Raw genomic sequence first — 19,365 nt, forward strand, 5'->3', positions numbered from 1 at the left:
GTCCTCATCCTCACCATCAAATGGAGGCTGGAGAGAGATGAGGGAGGAGAAGCAGAGGGCAGCACGGGACAAACAGAGGATATTTAAATTGAATCATTAAAGGCTGTTTTTTGGTCTGAAGTCCTTACAATCAAAATACTGCAGTCCTTTTCACAATATCCACTCCAAGTGAGATATCCAGGATTTGAAAATGTCACATCTATTCTTAACAGTGATTAATGCCATGAGAGAAAAACTCATTATGGGATATAATTTAATAGCTAACCTTTTGTTACACAATGTCACATTTTAAAGGCTACGATCGGGAGTGTTTGTTTTTGTTCACATTCAGCGGTGAATACAAATGCTGCTGAGAGAGGAGCCGGACACACACAGTCATGCTGTTTCAGAGGGTAAAACCAACACACAGTCACACACTGCCACAGGAACAAAAACACACACACACACACACACACACACACACACACACACACACACACACACACACACACACACACACACACACACACACACACACACACGGACGGACGGACGGACCAACCTGTCCTGCCAACATCTCATAGAGCAACACTCCAAAGGCCCACCAGTCCACAGATTTTCCGTAAGGTTGGTAGGCTATAATCTGAAATAAAAGCAAGCAGATTATTGTAACTGGGCTGAAATTGTGATTGAAAACTTAAATGTAGGTTAAATGTGATCCAACTGATTTAGAATAATGTTGAGACACACTGAGTTCACTTCATCTACTGTAGCTACAAATACCAGTGGGAGAAGTAGTTTTAGTTATGACAGAATTAGCAAGATAATTGATGTGGTGTCAGTACACATAGCAAGGGATTGTTTAATACATTTTAATATTAGTATTATTGATTCAAAACAGAAAGAAAAAAAATCAACGTCATCACACGGATCAGACAATGACCACAACACTTTAATGTGGAGGTTATTTTGGAAACGATGCTTTTTCATCTTCTTGTGTTGGATGTGAAGACTTTAGGAATTTCTTGCTACTGGCCAAGAAATAGTCACATAAAAAAAATTCTAATTCACTTCCACATATGATGTGTTACAATATAAGGAAAAGTTTTGCTTTAGGGAAAAGGGAGTGTTTGTACAGCATTGATTACTTTAAGGACACTGTAAGGCAGCTGCATCAGTGCTGCATGACAACAATGAGAACACAAACACAACTTAAACCAACCACCACTCTCTCACACACGCACACACACACACACACACACACACACACACACACACACACACACACACACACACACACACACACACACACACACACACACACACACACACACACACACACTGTACCTCAGGAGCAATGTAATCTGGTGTCCCACAGAAGGTCTTGGTGGTGATTCCATCGTTCATATTTTCTTTACACATGCCAAAGTCTGCAATCTTAATGTGTCCCTCGCAGTCCAGCATTACGTTGTCCAGCTTCAGGTCTCTGCAGGAGGGTGACAGTGTTAAAGGGGAACAACACTTGTTTAACGCCCCATGCAGTTTTCTGTCAGTGGGAGTTTGACTGTGGCACAGCTACAGTTACACTAATCAAGATCACACATATGTACGACTCTGATTAGCAATTAGAATTCTTGGCTTGAATAAAAACAGCAGAAAAGCAGTTAATTGTATTTTTTTGGTCATTTCTTTTTATCATACAAAGTTTAAAAGTGTGTTTGGGAGATTGCAATGACTCATTAATTTGGATTATTATATCACAGCTATCTCAGTGGCAGGATTTGATTGTGTAATGGGAGAGCGGAAGAGAATAAATAATGATAGACAGCTGGTGTTGGTGGAGTCATAATAAATTGGATTTTTGTTAGTACAGTTGTACTTATGTATGTTTGGGGCAATGGATATCACTATAACTAAAGGAGGAGACACTCTGCTTCTGAGTCTGATCTTGGCTCTACTTGGTTTGTTGTTATTGTCATGTATTTGGCATGTTGTGGTGCGAACGTTACCGGTAGATGATGCCCTTTAGATGTAGGAAAAACAGACCAATGGCTATCTCAGCAGCGTAGAACCTAAACACACACAAAACAGAAACAACAGCAGCAATTAGAAAGAGGCTGAGAGAAAGGACAGAGAGAAAACAGAGGGATAATTTGTGTGTGTGTGTGTGTGTGTGTGTGTGTAAAGGTCAGTGCTGTCTATTCAAGGCCAGAGAGCAGCTGATAAGATCAACAGGAGAAGTCGTGGACAGACCGGCCTCGCAGTCAGCCATGTTTGCGTGGGCATGCACAATCAGTGTCTGTTTGTAAAGTGCACGTAAGCGACGTCAAGAGGCATTTTGAAGGTATGGTGACGAGTGCAGAATATGCAGAGCCTGTTTACAGCCTGTTAGATGTTTGTTTTCTTCTGTGATCAGGATGACGACAAGGGGGACGTCACTGAAATATAATAATACAATCAGACATGACACCGAGCCAAAGTTCAAGGCCACATCATCATCCACGGAGCAGAATATCCAGACTATTGTCCAATAAATAAATGAAATAAAGTAGAATAAGTTGATGGCCTTAGATAAAAGAGATCCTCACCCGGTTCGACTTGCCCTTCAGCAGTCTAAACCTTCTGCCAGAGGGAAGAAACTCTAATTCCCTATAAAGTAGATGAAGGGCTAACTCCGCCACGGCTCTCGCTTTCCCCGACAGCCTGCTTGTCAAATATGTCAGCCCGCCGGTTCGGGTTGACACCAGTGATCTCGCCAGCCACCTTAATTATACTCTGCAGTTTTGGAGGTATTGTACCACACACTGAAAAGTCTCAGGAGCCGCTGGATTACTTTCATTTCTTTGAAGTTCTTCAGAGCAGCAACGTGCATCGGGGCCAAACAACATATTTCACCCTGAGGCTCTTCAAGCGTTGCTTATCCATCACCTGAGCCGGTCAAATTACTGATGGCTTCTTTGCTATGATTAAAAAGTATTACTAAACTGTGAAACACCTATTTTCCATGGAGCTGAGAAATGTGTAGTATAACAAAGGTGTGTGTGTGTGTGTGTGTGTGTGTGTGTGTGTGTGTGTTTGTACTCACACAGCATGGGGCTCCTTGAACTTGCCGACCTGCTGTATCTGATACATGAGATCTCCGCCATTTATGTACTCCATGACAAAATACAAACGGTCCTACGGGGAGACAGAAGGGCAGAGAGAGACAGGAAGGTCACAAAGTGCATGTTCATAGAAGCAGAGGAGAGGTCACTGAGAAATTTGACAATTGTGAGAAAAATACTAAAGGAGGGGGAGGGATTATTCAGAGATCAGAGGAGAGATACAGAAATAAGAGACAGAGGAAGTGAAAGTGGAGAGATAAAAGAAAGAAAGAAGGAGGTAGAGGGCACCGAGAAAAAAAAAAAAAAATGACTGGGTTGTCGTCGCTGTGTCCAATCTGTCTTCAACTGAGGGAACACAGTGACATCAATTTAAGAACCTATTGTCCTCCATTATCTGGAGAAATTGCCAATAAGGTACAGTAGTATGTGGGAAAATGTGAAGGGATTTTGTGTGTGTGTGTGTGTGTGTGTATGTGTGTGTGTGTGTGTGTGTGTGTTTTGGAGAAGATGTAGAGTTGTGTGTGTTAGGGCCTGCACTGCCTGATAAATCTGATGACCAGTTGTTTGCGTGCAATAATGTGCTCCGTGTGTGTCTGTGAGTGCACGTGTGATTGAAATATGTCTGTACACCATATACGTGTATGTATGTGTACAGACATGACTGTTATAATTGCCTGTGTGCAATAACTGCATGTACAAAAGCCTTCCTCTGGACAGAGAATTAGAGCCGGGGAGGATTAACACACTCGCTTCTGCTGTGTGTTTGTGCGTGTGTGTAGATCAGGTCAGCTTTATTTGTCTAGTCGTAAACCACAATCTCAAATTGATTCACACCACCTCATCAATCAATGAAAACACATACAGATGTGTTTATGTGGCATGTGAATGTAAATGACATGAAGTCACTGTTACATATGAAACCAGCGAGCTATATTTACTCCTCTGTTGAGTCATCTTCAGAGTAATATGGATTATATGTTAGATGACAAGCATGAATCAAATATGAATCCAGCCTGTGTATTCCAGCTGTGAGCCGCTGACAGCAGGCGGGTGGCTGCTGTTAAGACCACAGAGCTCAGCTGCAGTGCCGCTGTGCCCTTCAGCAGGACGCTGCACTGTGGCTCGCTTCTGATAACACGCAGAGGCCGACGGAGGGAGTCACTTCAGCTTTCTTTGTTTAGTTTCTGATCACTGGGTGTTAGCGGACGTGTGTGTGACCAACCCACACATTTTCTCATTCAACAGAACCCCATAGTTTGAACCGACAGTTAATAAAACAAAGACATGTAGTGAAATACATGACATTACTCACGGGATCGACGTGGAGTGAATAACCCCTTTAAAGGTTTCTTGTAGTCATGTTGTAGATTTAAGGTGAGCGTTAATACAGACAGACTGTATTGTTAGGACTAGATGGGGTCTGGCTACGCTCCATTGAGGAATGTTTCCAGTCGTTGCCTCCTGATGGGCGTAGACTTCGGGTTAATTTAGAAGCGACTGGAGCAGCTTTTGATCAATTAGCATTGACCACCATATGACGTATGTTGTGCACCGAAACTCACCGAGTTGTAAAGTGCAGGGACCCTCCCCCAATGTGAGCAGAGTGCAACGCCATGTCGGTAAATGACCTTTGCAGAATGACTTCAATATTGCTACAGCTGTTGGTATCGCTTCATGTAGCTCTGTCACCATTGTTGGAACTACATTTCATAATAACTCATTGCTCTCAGCCACCCGTACTGCTCACTGATTTGTCCGCCCTTCAGAGAGTCTAACCAAACCTTGAACAGGCTTTCCAGATGATAATCAAAACCTGAATGCTTTGAGCAATAGGTGGGTGGGGCCAGGCTAGTATGTTGTATTTCAGGTTGATAATTAATTTTTATCTCTTTGACGTAAGAGGGTTTTTTTGTTGAACAGTGTCAAAGAGATCTCCTTTGATTTAAATGGACCAGAACCGAACTTAACATGAACTAATGAAGATGCTTTGGTAGTGACAGGGGGAAACAGCTTACAAATAAGGCTGCTGTTAATTGCAGGATATGAAAAAACGTTTTTTTTTTTTTGCTCAATATTATACAACTGCTGTGAGAATATGTGAGCCCACCCACCATCGTCTGGAAGGTGGAATGCAGCTGTGTTAAGAATGGGGGCTTTCCAGCCAAAGCTAAGACTCTCTTCTCCACCATGGTGCACTCGACGTCATCGTCCTGGATCACAACGTCCTTCTTCAGGATCTTTATGGCGTACAGATCCTCCGTCGCTTTACGCTCAGCCAGCATTACCTAGAGAAGTAGTAGAGGAGAGAGAGAGAGAGAGAGAGAGAGAGAGAGAAAAGAGAGAGAGAGAGAGAGAGAGAGAGAGAGAGAGAGAGAGAGAGAGAGAGAGAGAGAGAGAGAGAGGACAGATGTGAAATGCACTGAAGATAAATTCATCAATATTCAAAATCTTTGACACACGGCTCCTGTCATGGTTTTACAGAGAAAAGAAGGGTGCAGTGGAGAAAGGAAAGAGATTGTTGAGGTGGGGAAACCTGGGGAGACAGGGGTGGTAGTGTAAAGGACGGGGATAAAGGAGTGGAGGGATAAAGGAAAGCTTCTCTGACTGTTTTGGGTGAGACTGTCAAGGTAGAAATAAAGAGAGAGAGGACAAAACTGATTCATCACTTTTCAAAATGTCACTGGAGAAGAGGAAACAAAGGGAAATGAAAAGAATAAGAGAGGAAAGACAGAAAGAAGGGGGGTAATAGAAGCCATCAAAGTGGGACTGCAAGTCATTTTAATACATTTTTGGTAGAGGCACTTTGTGAGATAAATATCTGGTGAATTCTATCACTAAAATGTCAATACGAAAAATGCAAGCAGAAATGTCATCAACTTGCATCATCCTGTATCCATGTGCTACCTTCATTTTGGAAACGCAGCAACAGAGAATGCAGGCTTTGGCCATAGCGCTCGCTTTCTTTACAAAAATAGAGCTCGCAGTGTTGTGGATATTTCGTGCCATTTCGTGCTTTATTCCAAGAGGTTGGTTTGTTCACACTGGTCGTAGAAAAAGCCACAGTCAGGACAGACCAGTCACTCAAACGCCTCAGATGAAGATTGTCCAATCATAGCTTAGCTCCAGAAGCAGACACAAAAAGTGTGACAAGTTGTGGATTTCTCCTCATTCTGAAGTGATACACACGAGACTGTAGTTAGAATGAAACTCAGCATGTAAGAGTCTTACTTGAGATTTTGAAGTGTGAATATATTTTCGAGCTTTGTAAAGCAAAACCATTTTAAACGTGCAAGGAATTGATTAAACAATGAGATTATCTAGTCTTGATGTTGTCAGGCTGAGGAGCACACTACCTTCAGCAGAAACCTCCAAGGCAAACGAGCACATACTTATCCAACTGATGTTTCATAAATTCATGGGGCTACAGATTACATTAAGTCTTTATTGGATTTTGGGAACACTCCAGAAGCGTTCCCTTTGGTGTTGTTTGTCAAAAACATAACTGCTTGAAAAAGCAGGTGAGCTGATTGAATCCCGCATGGATTTCAATATAATATCACGCATATTTAAGATGCCTTTTTAACAAATTTTTTCCTGAGTCAGCTGAAAATAAAATCCACATGAGACAAAGTTTTCAGAGCTGAATGTTTTGGCTGCAGCTGTCATTACAACTTACAAAATCACTTTTAGATAGTTGGAAATGCTTCTTTTGTCAGTCTAAAATCAAAAACCCATTCTATTCCCAAATTACCCAGGATGTTGTGTGTTAAATCTGCATCCCTATTAAATGTATAGAATGTGTGCTGCGAGAAAATGGAAAACTTAACTGGTGTTATAACAATTTTCATTTTAGGGGAGACGATTTTGATGACAGTTTTCTGACACTGTCCCCAAGATTATTTAAGATTTTCACGCTGTTTGTCTTTCTTTGTCCTTCATGAACATTAGGAAGGACACAGAGGAGAAAGAAGGGATTATTTCACTTTTCCTTTTCAGAATCTAGGGCAGACAGTTTGGGGGCGGGTGGAGATAAAAGAAGGTGGATGGGTGAAAAGAGAGGGATTAAAAAAGTGGAAGAAAAGTTGATGAAGGTTCGAGAAGGGCAGAAGGTGACAGAAGGACAGAAGGAGTGACTGAGAAAGAGATGCGCAGCTGTCAAGTGATTCAGATTCATATTTATTTTAATTGTAAAGTCTGGGGGCACATCTCCGAGTAATCATGAGATGCACATGTGTGCGTGCGCACACACACACACGCACACACACACACACACACACACACACCTTACATTTTTTATTTTATAGGTTTCACAGTTATAATCTGTGGCTGCTGAGACTACGAGATGACTGCCTCTGCATTGCTATGTGTGTGTGGTTGTGTGTCTTCTGCAGTGGGAATGTCTTGCAGCCAAGGTCAGCCTCATGCTTCTGCAGACTCTGGAAAAAAAAGAGAGTAAATATTTCTGTCTCGTCTTCGACGCTCTTGCCTACCGTGTCCTGCAATCCTCTGCCTCTTGTTTTTCAATTTGATCTCCTCCCTATACTTTGCTCTTCCTTTCTGTTCTCCTGTCCTCATATCCTCTTTCCTGAAGGATCCGGCTGCTGCTGCAAATAGCGGGCCAGATGTGGGTCAAGTCTCAGCTTGCAGGTCATCTCATAAAAGTTGAAGCAGACTTGTGACCAGAACAAAAAGTTCAGTGAAGTTCAACTGTCTGGACAAAAATCTGTACGAGGGAATATGAGCAACTATCCAGTAACTGTTGAAAGTGCGATGTCTGAAGGAGCAGAACACTGAACTAAAGTGCTTATTTTTCACTAAGTACCAACACATTGGACAGAAGCCATCAGTGTGTTTATTGTGTCTGTTAAACAGAGGACATTAAAACACATTCATTTCTGGATAAAATAATTGAAGTCAGCAGATATGTTAGCAGGCAATGCATTCAAATCCTACGATTATTTCAGAACGGCTGTGTGATTAAAAACAACACCACTATGTACAATTCAAGTACTACACAAGCAACAGTGCTGACATGTAGGAGCACTATGTGTGAGTGTACTACAGGAAGTACAATAATTGGAACAGAGTCATGTTCTGTTTTCTTTTCTTAGCTAAGTGTACATGTAAGTATAACAGAGCACTTCACTCTCAGAACGCTGTCTTGCTTGTTGTTCCTCATTTCCAAAAGTAGAGTGAGACGCCGAGCCTTCAGCTTCAGGCCCCTCTGAAGGAACCAGCTCCCAGTTTGGGTTCGGGGGGCAGACATACTCACTAGCTTCAAGATTAAACTTAAAACCTTCCTTTCTGATAAAGCTTATGCAGTTAGGGCTGGCTCGGGTGACCCTGAACAATGCCTTAGTCATGCTGCAATACTTAAAAAAAAAAAAAAAATACATTGATGTTTTTAATACATTTTTTGTGATTTTGTTTCCTTGCTGTGTGTTGTGTGATTGTAAAGTGTTTTGAGACGAGGTCCCAAGGTGATTTTACAATTGAAATAAAACTGAATTGAATTAAGTACATCCAAAAATGTGGAATGATTCCTTAAATAGACAGTGGTGTGTACTGTAAGGTGCTAAGACATAGCACAACATTAACCAGGCAGTGAACAGGCAAGAAGAGTGTGGAAGAAAAATGTCTGTGCTTTCCATTACAAGGCTACCATGAAGCGTTTGTAGTTCCCACGAGGCTAATTGAGTCTTAGAACCTCAACAAAGTAACTTCCATTCTACTGTATTGTGTATTTAAACCTTTTATATCACATCTGATGTTGATTTGCATAAAACACAGGGTGAACCTAGTGGCCTGAAAATCTTGCAGCTGCTGAACTGCTTATGTTAAAGTGAGTTTGATTGATCTGCCGATGTGTTTAATATACCATTTTCCTGCAAGATAGTCTAGATCTTAGAAATACTACGAGCTTTGTCTCCACAGTCAGCTGACAAGCAGTGTGTACCACAACTATGTGAGAATTAAGCACAACTGCTCGCGACTCTCTCATCATAAGTTATCATGAGTGTCAGCTTAATGATGTAAATGGAAAACATATCACACTCTCTCCAAATCCATCAAGAATAGAGCAATAAGAGTGACCTTTGTTTCCCTATGAGATCAGAAACTTAGCAACTTTGCTGTTTATGTCTTATAAATATTCAGGTATGATAATGGAGGGAGGTTATTGAGTTCGGGATTCTATGAGGAGCGCTGCACAGATGGACAAAGAGATACGGCTATATATGTAGATGTGTGTGTGTGTATATGTGTGACAGTGTTAATTGCAATGAGAGCAGCCAGAGTTTAAGAATTTTCAGCATCTATTGAAGTTGGACCTGCACCGGTGGCATCCTCTGTCGACCTCAGGCATAAACGTAAGCGTGGGTGTCTGTTTGTGTGTGTACGCATAGACTCCGCACATATGGTGGCGGTATGACTGTATGTAAATATAAACTCTATAAAGTTGAAACAGAGAGGCAAGACACCATCTGGTCCGAAGTTCATTTTATATAAGCACAAGGACAAGGACAAGAGCAGCGCAGGAGAAAGGAGCCATAAAACCAGCAGGTTTCATCAAAAATCAAATGCCTCCGAGGACTGAGGAGACAAAACAACAACAGGAGCTTCTTGGCATCATTACAATCTGTGGTGACAAACTTAGGAAGGCGAGCACAAGCTGTTTTTTAATGCACCTTTTATCTTTTTCATGTAATTGTATTTACCTGATCATTTACCTTCCCAGTTACAGTTTATGACCACACGACACTTCAGTATCTTATTCAAGGTGGTCACACTGTCCCTCATAAACTGGCTGGTGCACTACAGTATCAACTGTGGTGTCTGTCACCGTTTTATCCAAGAAAGTTGTTCAGGGTCATTTGCCAGAGAGCAATCCTGAGGATATAAGCTGTCATGTGTCGTAAATGATGCCACAGTGTTTTCTCTGCTGACCTTGCAGAGTGAATTTATCCAGGCAAAATTAATGACACCACACTCTACTGCACTGCGTGAAATTGCACTGCATGTTGTATTACAGTGGGCTATGTGTATTATTCTAAACTGTCATATATTATATACAAAGTGTATGTAGCCATTGCTTCCACTGAGGCGCACAATTCCTGGGTTTTAGAAAATCCTAAATGAGAGCAGGCTTTAACAGATTTTTGTGGCCATGTTATAATGTATTATTGCAGATCCACATTAGATGTCATGTTTTAGGAACATGAAAAACAGTAGATCACAATGAGATGTGATCACAGACTTTAGGTAAAAGTGGACGCAGCTTCCGAGTGCGGTACTGCTAAAGGCCACTCGGGGTTGGTTTCAAAAAAGTCAATACATGTTTTAAACAAGTTATTAAGTTGCTCCTTCTTATTAGTTTTGTGGTGGTCCATCTGAAAATAATCCCATCATTAATTAGATATTAGGCCTCAGAAAGCGAAATGTTAGGGGAAGCGTCTATTTGATTGACAGCCCTGTGGTGTGGTGCAGTCAGGTGTGCAGGTGGGCAGAGTGTCCTCGGGTTCCCAATCAGAACCACCCGCTCCTCCCCAGCACGTCCAGAAATGGTCAGTTCTGGCTTTAAAATAGTAAGATGGCGACGGCCGAAACGGCAGTTCATCACAAACTAATATGTGATGTCACGGTTGGTTGCTGCTTGGATTTGATGTTATCAAGACTGAGGAGTGTTATTGTTACAGTGTGCTGTACTGAAGATTCACTGAGCAGCAACTTTGATGTATATGGTTTAAAAATGACTATAATTTTATCTTTCCACATCAGTCTGTGATCATTCAGTTCTTCTGTATGAGAGGCTCGAAGGTTGCAGTGTCTTCTTTGAACACTTTGGATGAGTATTACACTACAGGTGTAAATTTGGCATGACTTATTTTGATGCACTGCATCTGTAGTACATGAACTGCATGATTTGTTTTATAGCATAAAGCTGCTCTTACACTACTAGTTTGTTTCAGTTGGACTAGACAAAGAAAACTACAATATATAAGGTAACAAGACTTGAGGCTTTAGGAAGCAAGAGCTATAAACATGAACTGACAGGTTGGACAGTTTTTGTGACGTCATCCGCTCAAAAACAACCCATTTCAAATCCTGGCAACAAACAGCTGGCCAAGCAGTCACAAATACTCTAAGATTAGAAGGAGATAGCTGGGGTGGTCGCTATACTGCAAATAATATGGTTACCATAGCTACCATTTATACAATATACATTGCTCGCTGCACAGATCACTCGTTTCAAAATTGCTTCATTGGCAGTTAAGGATCAAAGGCAGCATTAAATTATAGTTTAGCTTTTGAATTCTTACTAGAAACACACACACACTAAAATCTTTGTGTTGGTCTGTTTTACTTTCACACCACAAACAAATAGCAGTCTGCTTGGATGTAGACCAAGACCCTCCTTTTCTTGGTCAAGCTGTTCAGTTCGCACCAGACTGAAACGAGATTAGGTGTGAAAGCACGCTAAATCATGTTTCTGTCACTTTCATGCCAAAATAGAGTGATTTTTAAAAAAAAAGTAAAACAAACAAACCAAGCAAAGCAAACATACAGCAATTGTCAAGCTTTAAGGGGTGCTGTCCATGGTGCTGAAACTTCACACTAAATTTCCCATCCTGTGGTTGAAAAACCGAATGAATAGCAACCGAATGAATGTAAATTCATTCCTTGTGTTCGTGTCTTTGCACTTGCTCTCTCCTGTTGCGCTCTGACGTGTGTGCATAGAGAAATGACAATACAGATCAAAATGAAGCATGTCCTTGCCTGTGTCTGCCCACGAGATGTGTGTGTGTGTGTGTGTGTGTGTGTGTGTGTGTGTGTGTGTGTGTGTGTGTGTGTGTTATTGTCACACTGTAAGAACATCCACAGAGAAATGTGAGCAGCAGTATTGTAATGCAGATGTCAGACACAGTGGCAGTAACAGCAGCTCTGAAGGTAACAGCCTCCCTCACCAACCTTTCAAAAGACACACGTCACATGAGCACTTGGTGCTGCGTGTGGTTGTGTGTGTGTCTCCGAACTGTGTCTTCCTCTTTATAAATGCTCTGCGCCAGTATTCACAAAAACCCACTAGTGTGTGCATGTGCATTGTATAAGCCAAAATGAGCCATGCGTGGACGACGTGTGTGTGTGCGCGCGCGTGTGTGTGTGTGTGTGTGTGTGTGTGTGTGTGTGTGTGTGTGTGTGTGTGTGCGTGTGCGTGTAGGTGATGTGTGTATCTGCGTGTCTGTGCATGTTTCAGAAATCTGTGTTTACGCGTGCGTGCACGTGTGAGTCGGGCATTCCAGTAATGATCCAGCCTCAACTCAGACTGTCCACAATGACGCATCAGTGTAGCTTTAAATGCCTGTTACCATGGAAACAGGCAGCTGGCATACAGATCTGATACACAGACAATGGTCTCTCTCTCTCTCTCTGTCGTGCTTTTCCTGTCACTTTCGCTCTCTCTCCTCCCTGCTGCTCTACCCGTCTTTCTTTCTTTCTCTCCGATTCTTGCCTTGATTTTCATTCATTCACGCCAGTCTTCCCTCTCCAAGGTCCCCCCCCCACCCCCCCACCCCCACCCCACCTCTCGCTCTACCGCTTTTCATTCAGTCTGATGTTTTTACCTCTCCCTCGATTCATTCATGTCAACCTTGTCACCGTGCCTCACATCTGTCTCCCTCTCTTTTCATCACTCTTTCCACTCCTCACGTCATCCTCTTCACCTCCTTTCGCGTCATCCATCTCTGTCTACCTGTGCTTCATCTCCTTTAATTCTTTCTGTCTCTATCTCCTCCTTCTGTCTGTCTTTCCTTTCCTCTGAGCTCTGTCTGTAGATATAGAGCTCCAATGCTCAGTCAGATAAAAAGCTCCCCGGGGTGTTTACTACTCGCACACAATTAAAAAGAAGTCTCTGCACATTCATGATGGCTGCCACACATCATGAGTATGTTCTTGGGAGCATTGGGTGTGTCCATGCTTCAAAATGAATGCAACACGTCTACATGAATGGTGCGGGCAGTACATCAAGATGTGAAGTAATGGCAGCAGCTAATTCTTATACAGTGGTTGCGAGCTTTTAACAGAAAATTAAATAATATGTCACTCCAACTATTTTTTGTGTGTTAATATAAAATAAGATAAAATTATCTTTTAACTACCACTGGCTTTCGGTGGCTAAGGTTAGCAATATTTGGATAGAAATTGCTGCCTATTTGGCATCATTCCAATGAATTTCTCTGCTTCAGTAGCTGTACGTTTTTCTTGTGTTGTTTGGCAACCATTACATCAGCTTCTTTTACCATAAATAATATAAGAACTTCCTGAAATGCCGCCACCTTGTTTATATCATGCACAATCCCATCTGCTGCCAGGTAGATTCAATCTCATCCTCCAAGTAAAGTATCAAGGAACGTACAGTGTGTAAATAATGGTGCTAGAATCACTTGCTTTTGTCTTCAAGTTGATAATCATGAGTTCTCCAAAGATAAACAGCGATACACTAATATACATGTGCACCTGGATCACATTTACAATGAAAGACACACACACACATGAACACCACGCCCTTACCTTGCCGAAGCTGCCTTTGCCAAGCACCATCAGGAAGTTAAAGTCAGACAGCTTCATGCGATCTTGGTTGCCATTGGAGTCAAACCGGGACGCGGCATTGGCCGACTTGCCTTCTGCGTTCTTGCCTGGACCGATCTTAGCCCTCTAGATGAAGGAGAGAGGAAATGGGCCCGGAATTAGGAAGCAAACTTTCAGCCGTCAAAGACACCAGGGGCTGGAGTGTTTGTGAACTAAAGAAGGTTGAGTTGGCAAACAACTCTAATGTGCAGTATCTAAGCCTAATATGATGATGAGGAAGTTGGTGATAAAGAGCCATCTGGTCTCATTTGGAAGTGCTGTGGAATTTTAATATAAAATAATTTGAGAAATTTTTGAGACATTGGTATAATTGTCATGAACAAACGTCACTATCAGAGACGGATTGGTAACCAGGGCCTCTACCTTACAACCGGTGTCGTTGCTAGTTTCAGACCAACACAGTTGTCATTTTCCCATCCAGTGCGCATGTTGTTTAAGTAGCAAATCTACTTGCACCAACAGTGACCAACAAAAAAAAAAATCAGCGGTGCAGTATTTTATGCTTATTTTATGGGTGCATTGTTAAGATGGTAATATGCACCTACATGAACAGGTGCTGAAAAAAAAGAGATTATAATATGATTTTTTTTTTTGATTTTTTTTTTATTGTGAACATTAATCTGCATATCAGCAGATTCATTTCCTCCGCAGAGAAGAAACATTCTCTTCTGCTATTCTGTTTAACAATTGTTATACTAGCAAATCTGCCAAGGTGCAAGCACATCTGGCTTGTAAAGGGAATGGGAGATGACAGTCTGATTGGTCTACTGCATATCATGCCCAAAACGCATTTATATTTAATTAAGAGACAAAGTACAACCCCTTTGAACCAAGCACCTTAGGTTGTGCTCAGATTATTCGCTGTTTAACTGCCAACGGTGGATTTAGAGACTCTTAGGTTATTAAAGTAGAGATCCATGACTCTGCAGTCTACTTAAACGACTTAAACATCTCTTTATCATGCTTAGCAAAGACCAATGTATTTTTGTTTAAAAGGAAACGAGCCAGGTTACGGTAAATATAGAAAATACTCCACAGTGACCACAATCTGTAAATTATATGTTTTAAAAAATATAGTCAGAAACATATTTAACTTTCAATCTTTAAAATAAAACAGGAAAGAGCAAACAAAATTACAACCAGACACAATTAATTAAATCAGTAAGTTTAAACAGAAACTATTTTATATCCTCTATTTCAAACTTTGGTCTATTTTAATAACAGTTAGAGAGACAGAAGTGAAAGTGGTGAGTATGTTAAAAGGGGGGAGTTTGAACCCTTTTTTCCATCTGTTCCATTTATTCTGTGCGGCACTTTACACTCCATGTCACACTTTCCATAACAAATATGGCCTCCCTGTGAGTCTGCCACTCTGTTCAATCATGTCTGTCACCACTTCCCTCGTTTCTGTCCTTCAACCAGACTCGCCCACTTACCCTGAAAGTTTTCAGAGCATTATTCATTCTCTAAAATAATTCATTTTCAAACCTCATCTTTTTTAACTGTGTCTGACTCCCCGTTTATTCACGTCTATCATCACTTGCCTGTCTCTGTCCTCTGCACTCTACTTCATTCCTCAATTTATTCTCTGCCTCGACCTTGTCGTTCTGTCTTGTCCTTTCTCTGTCGTGAGAAACTTTTATTATAATCTAATTCTCAACTTTATTAAACCCTGCTTCAGTTTTAAAATGCTTTTTAACAAATGAACAGAAAGCCTGCACACGCAGAAGCAGAGGTACAGGACGAGTACATCTTATCTTATCTGATCTTATCTTAAATTGCTGCTCCACACTGAAGCTCTCTGCACTTCTGTGCTCTGCAGTTGCAGTAATTTCTCCACTGTTGGGTCTTGAAAATTGAGTGAAGCATCCAACTACTCTTCTGCTCCCTGGACTGTTAGCTGTGTGTGTGTGTGTGTGTGTGTGTGTGTGTGTGTGTGTGTGTGTGTGTGTGTGTGTGTGTGTGTGTGTGTGTGTGTGTGTGTGTGTGTGTGTGTGTGATGCAACCCATATGGCTCTGGACTCATCAATGGATAAAAGGCTCTATCTGTCTCCATCTGTTGTCACACACACACACACACACACACACACACACACACACACACACACACACACACACACACACACACACACACACACACACACACACACACACACACACACACACACACACACACACACACACACACACACACAGGGGGCAGTCAAGGTATTTGTGAGCAGCAGAGCATGCTAAAGGCAACACTCTCAAAGCCATCAGAGGTTAATGGTGCTCGCTGTCTGTCTGCCTGCCTGCCTGCCTGCCTGCCTGCCTGCCTGCCTGCCTGCCTGTCTGTCTGTCTGTCTGTCTGCCTGCCTGCCTGCCTGTCTGTCTGTCTGTCTTCAGCAAGGTGGCTAAGTATGTTGTGCTCATTATAAAGCATTAAAAAAGAATGAATGAAAACAGAAGAATGAAATTAACGGTCCTCAAAACTTTTGGTTTGTATTGGTGTTTTTTGCTGGGGAAGCACTGATACCACCTTAGCACTCCTACTTAGATTTGGGTACTTGGAGATACTTATTAATGATGCAGTATTTCAACCATAAAAATTATTATTACCATAAAAGTGAGGTGACTTTGAAGACCACACCTGCTATAGCTTCGCTGCTGCACAAGTTCTTTCAGTGGGGAGCACAAATCCATTCAAATCAACGCATGGTGCAGTGAAGCTGATGAGAGACACTGAGTTGACTCTGCTGGTCCAAACATCAGTGGTGAAGCTAAAGGCTAAAAAGTCTTCCAACACTCTTCTGATGGGTTTTCAGAAAGTCAAATTGGAAACTTACATGAATTGAGAGAAAAGTTTCAGCTGAAGATGAGAGTAACCATTTGTGTTCTCGAGGTTACCTTTGAAATGTAACAGGATATTGATTCCTAGTTACCCTGTTCAAAATGTAATAACTAATGAAACAATTTTAATTGCTTCATCAAATTATGTAATTTATTCAATTTGATTCATTTTCTCATAAATGTTTGAAACTGAACATATACTGTAGCTAAAAACGTCCTAAAAAATAACTTTAACTAGTCAGTGAAAACCTCACAACAGTATTCAACACTGATTACTGTAAAACTTTAATTGAAAGTTCTTCAATAAAACTTTAATTACGTTGAAAATGTTTTGACTTCAAAGCACAACCACCAAAATAAATTACAAGCAGAACACAGCTGACTGCAGTAAAGATAAAATGTTCCCATGACCTCAAACCAAGTCTACTTTCAGGTCGACTCCATGCTGAGTGATGATAGAACTATAAACAGGGCTGAGTTCACAGATTTTTTTTAACACTAGTTCCTGAATGACTCTTTTCAAATCTTTCTTCTTCTTCTTGTTTTACGGCGGTTGGCTTCCCGCTTATTTAAGCATTACCGCCACTTTCTGTCAAATACTGTCAAATGCATAGAGGCTACAGATGTAGACAGAAGACATTCCTGAACAGGGAAAACTGCAAAGCAACAGAATGAGTTATATTTTGCTTGTAAGCTTTTTACTTATTATTATTTATATTCATACATAACCACTTTGTAACAACCAACATTTTAACTGTAATTTAATCAGATATTTGTTCTCGCTAACTTTAACTGATTACAGTTACATCTATTTTGGAGTCCAATTAGCCAATATGTTTCAGGTTACATGTAACTAGTTATTCCCCAACACTGAGAATAACCTTAAGGGTTCTGTTCCTAAACTTCCTCTGAATAACCTTTAAAGTTTGACTTGGCTTGTGTGTTTGTGTGTGTGTGTGTGTGTGTGTGTGTGTGTGTGTGTGTGTGTGCGTGTGTGTGTGTGAGCGTGCATTCGTACATCATGCATTATATATTACTTGTATGTGTGTGTGTGTGTTTGTGGTTCTGGATGGGGTGAAATGGAGGCATGCAGCTCATGTTGCCAGAGTGAAATCTTTGTGACTGTCTCTGTCTTTCTTTCTCCCTGCCATCTCTCTCAGAGCTTCACCCCAGAGGTTGCTCACATGCTTGTGTGTGTGTGTGTGTGTGTGTGTGTGTGTGTGTGTGTGTGTGTGTGTGTGTGTGTGTGTGTGTGTGTGTGAGATAGCCGGCCCCCCGAGAACGTGTCTCAGTAAACGTCTGAGGACCATGACCTTGAGGAGACAGGAGGAGGAGAAAACAGATAGAGAGGGAGAAGCACACAGGGGGGCACTGAAGGTGACAAAGGACAAAACAGATAAGTGAAGGAGAGGGAGGGAAGCAGAATGAGGAGGGGGAGGATGAAGAGGGAGAAATGGCAACAACCACCTCCTCAAAAAGCCAACATCCAAACAATTAACTATGAAAATAACAACATAGTACTAGTAATTTACAATCTGGATAATAACTGTTAATAACTTGTATCAAGCTTTTCATCTTAAAATGTGAAACTGTTCCATTAAATCATGGACGAATAAACCTCACTTGGAAGAGCATAGCTTCAGCAGCATTTAATTTTTCCTTTTTATTTTAAATTTAACATCAATCTAGCCAGAAAGTTTTTTTTTTCCTCAAATGATCTTTCAAATGAGTTCTAAAACTGAAGCCTATCTTCAAACAACAGCTGTGGCAAAAGCAAGGACAGCTGAGAAAAGAAAAGCAAAATTGCCCCCAAACATCACTACTTCCCTCTGTGATTAACACATTTCAGAAAGAGGCTCTCATGTTTGTGGCTCGGTGTCAGCAAGACAGAAGGAGGAGAGGAAAAGAGAGGTAAAAAGAAAAAGAAAAAGGAGAAGCCAGAGCGGGGGTTATCCTCACAACTGCCAAATGTGTTAATGAGTGGGCCTACTGGTCACCTCACACACACACACACACACACACACACACACACACACACACACACACACACGCACACACACACACACGTCTGGACCTGCAGTGTGCCAGACCGGATGGTACTATAAGTGTGCCTGCCAACTGCTAACAGCTCTCCCAGAGTGGCCCTCACTCAGACACACACAGTTGCGTAGTGGGCACACACACATAAACCTACCAAACTGACACATTCAAGCACACACACAGACAGACACACACACACACACACATAGTACACACACACACACCTCAAATTTCTGCCGTAGCTCCTCGTTGCCCTCCTCCCCCTCCGGAGCAACAGGAACATTGAAGTACTCGCCTTCTTCCTGGGAGAGCAGCTTAAACCTGAAGTGAGAGGATATTTCCAGTCAAATCAATTCCCAAGTACTTTCTACAATTAAGGTGTTTAACTGCTGTCATTAACCGCAAGCTGCTGACAGTTTAGCGCCCCAATTTAGAGTCCTAAAGAATAATCAGGTGATTATTTAGTAATTCACTCTTTTTCATGGTGATTCAGCAGAGCCTGATAGAGATGAGCCACAAGCACAGCTGCAATGTTGTTTTTTTCACATAATCAATACAATATTATTTTTCATAGTAGCTCACATTTGGTCCATTAGAATTGATGCAGCCTCAAACATCACTGACTGTTGATAATGCGATTTTACTTTCTTCAAGTTTTTTCAGGAAATATTAATCAATTTGACTTTGAACAACTATAAGATCAGACGTGCGTTTCATGAGGTTTTAGCTAACAAAACAAATGTACTTTAGTTAAAATATAGACAATGTA

At 41.5% G+C, this 19,365-nt stretch overlaps 1 protein-coding gene across 2 annotated transcripts in view; it reads right to left on the reverse strand.

Moving 5' to 3' along the window:
• The window catches only part of LOC138198344 (protein kinase C beta type-like), a 99,540-nt gene that overhangs the window by 25,821 nt on the left and 54,354 nt on the right, over window positions 1-19,365 (reverse strand). For both annotated transcript variants that reach the window (XM_069149715.1, XM_069149714.1), the window contains exons 8-15: window positions 18,821-18,917; window positions 13,650-13,793; window positions 5,195-5,368; window positions 3,065-3,156; window positions 1,989-2,051; window positions 1,327-1,465; window positions 542-622; window positions 1-27 (exon numbers count right to left, since the gene is read on the reverse strand). The exon at window positions 1-27 is cut by the window's left edge and continues 81 nt beyond it. In XM_069149715.1, the coding sequence (XP_069005816.1) occupies window positions 1-27; window positions 542-622; window positions 1,327-1,465; window positions 1,989-2,051; window positions 3,065-3,156; window positions 5,195-5,368; window positions 13,650-13,793; window positions 18,821-18,917 (817 nt within the window). The remainder of the gene's footprint in view (window positions 28-541; window positions 623-1,326; window positions 1,466-1,988; window positions 2,052-3,064; window positions 3,157-5,194; window positions 5,369-13,649; window positions 13,794-18,820; window positions 18,918-19,365) is intronic.

Source organism: Embiotoca jacksoni, unplaced genomic scaffold (assembly GCF_022577435.1).
Source record: "Embiotoca jacksoni isolate LCO1_2020_lvr unplaced genomic scaffold, fEmbJac1.0.p SCAF_15, whole genome shotgun sequence".
In the NCBI taxonomy this organism is placed as follows: Eukaryota; Metazoa; Chordata; class Actinopteri; family Embiotocidae; genus Embiotoca; species Embiotoca jacksoni.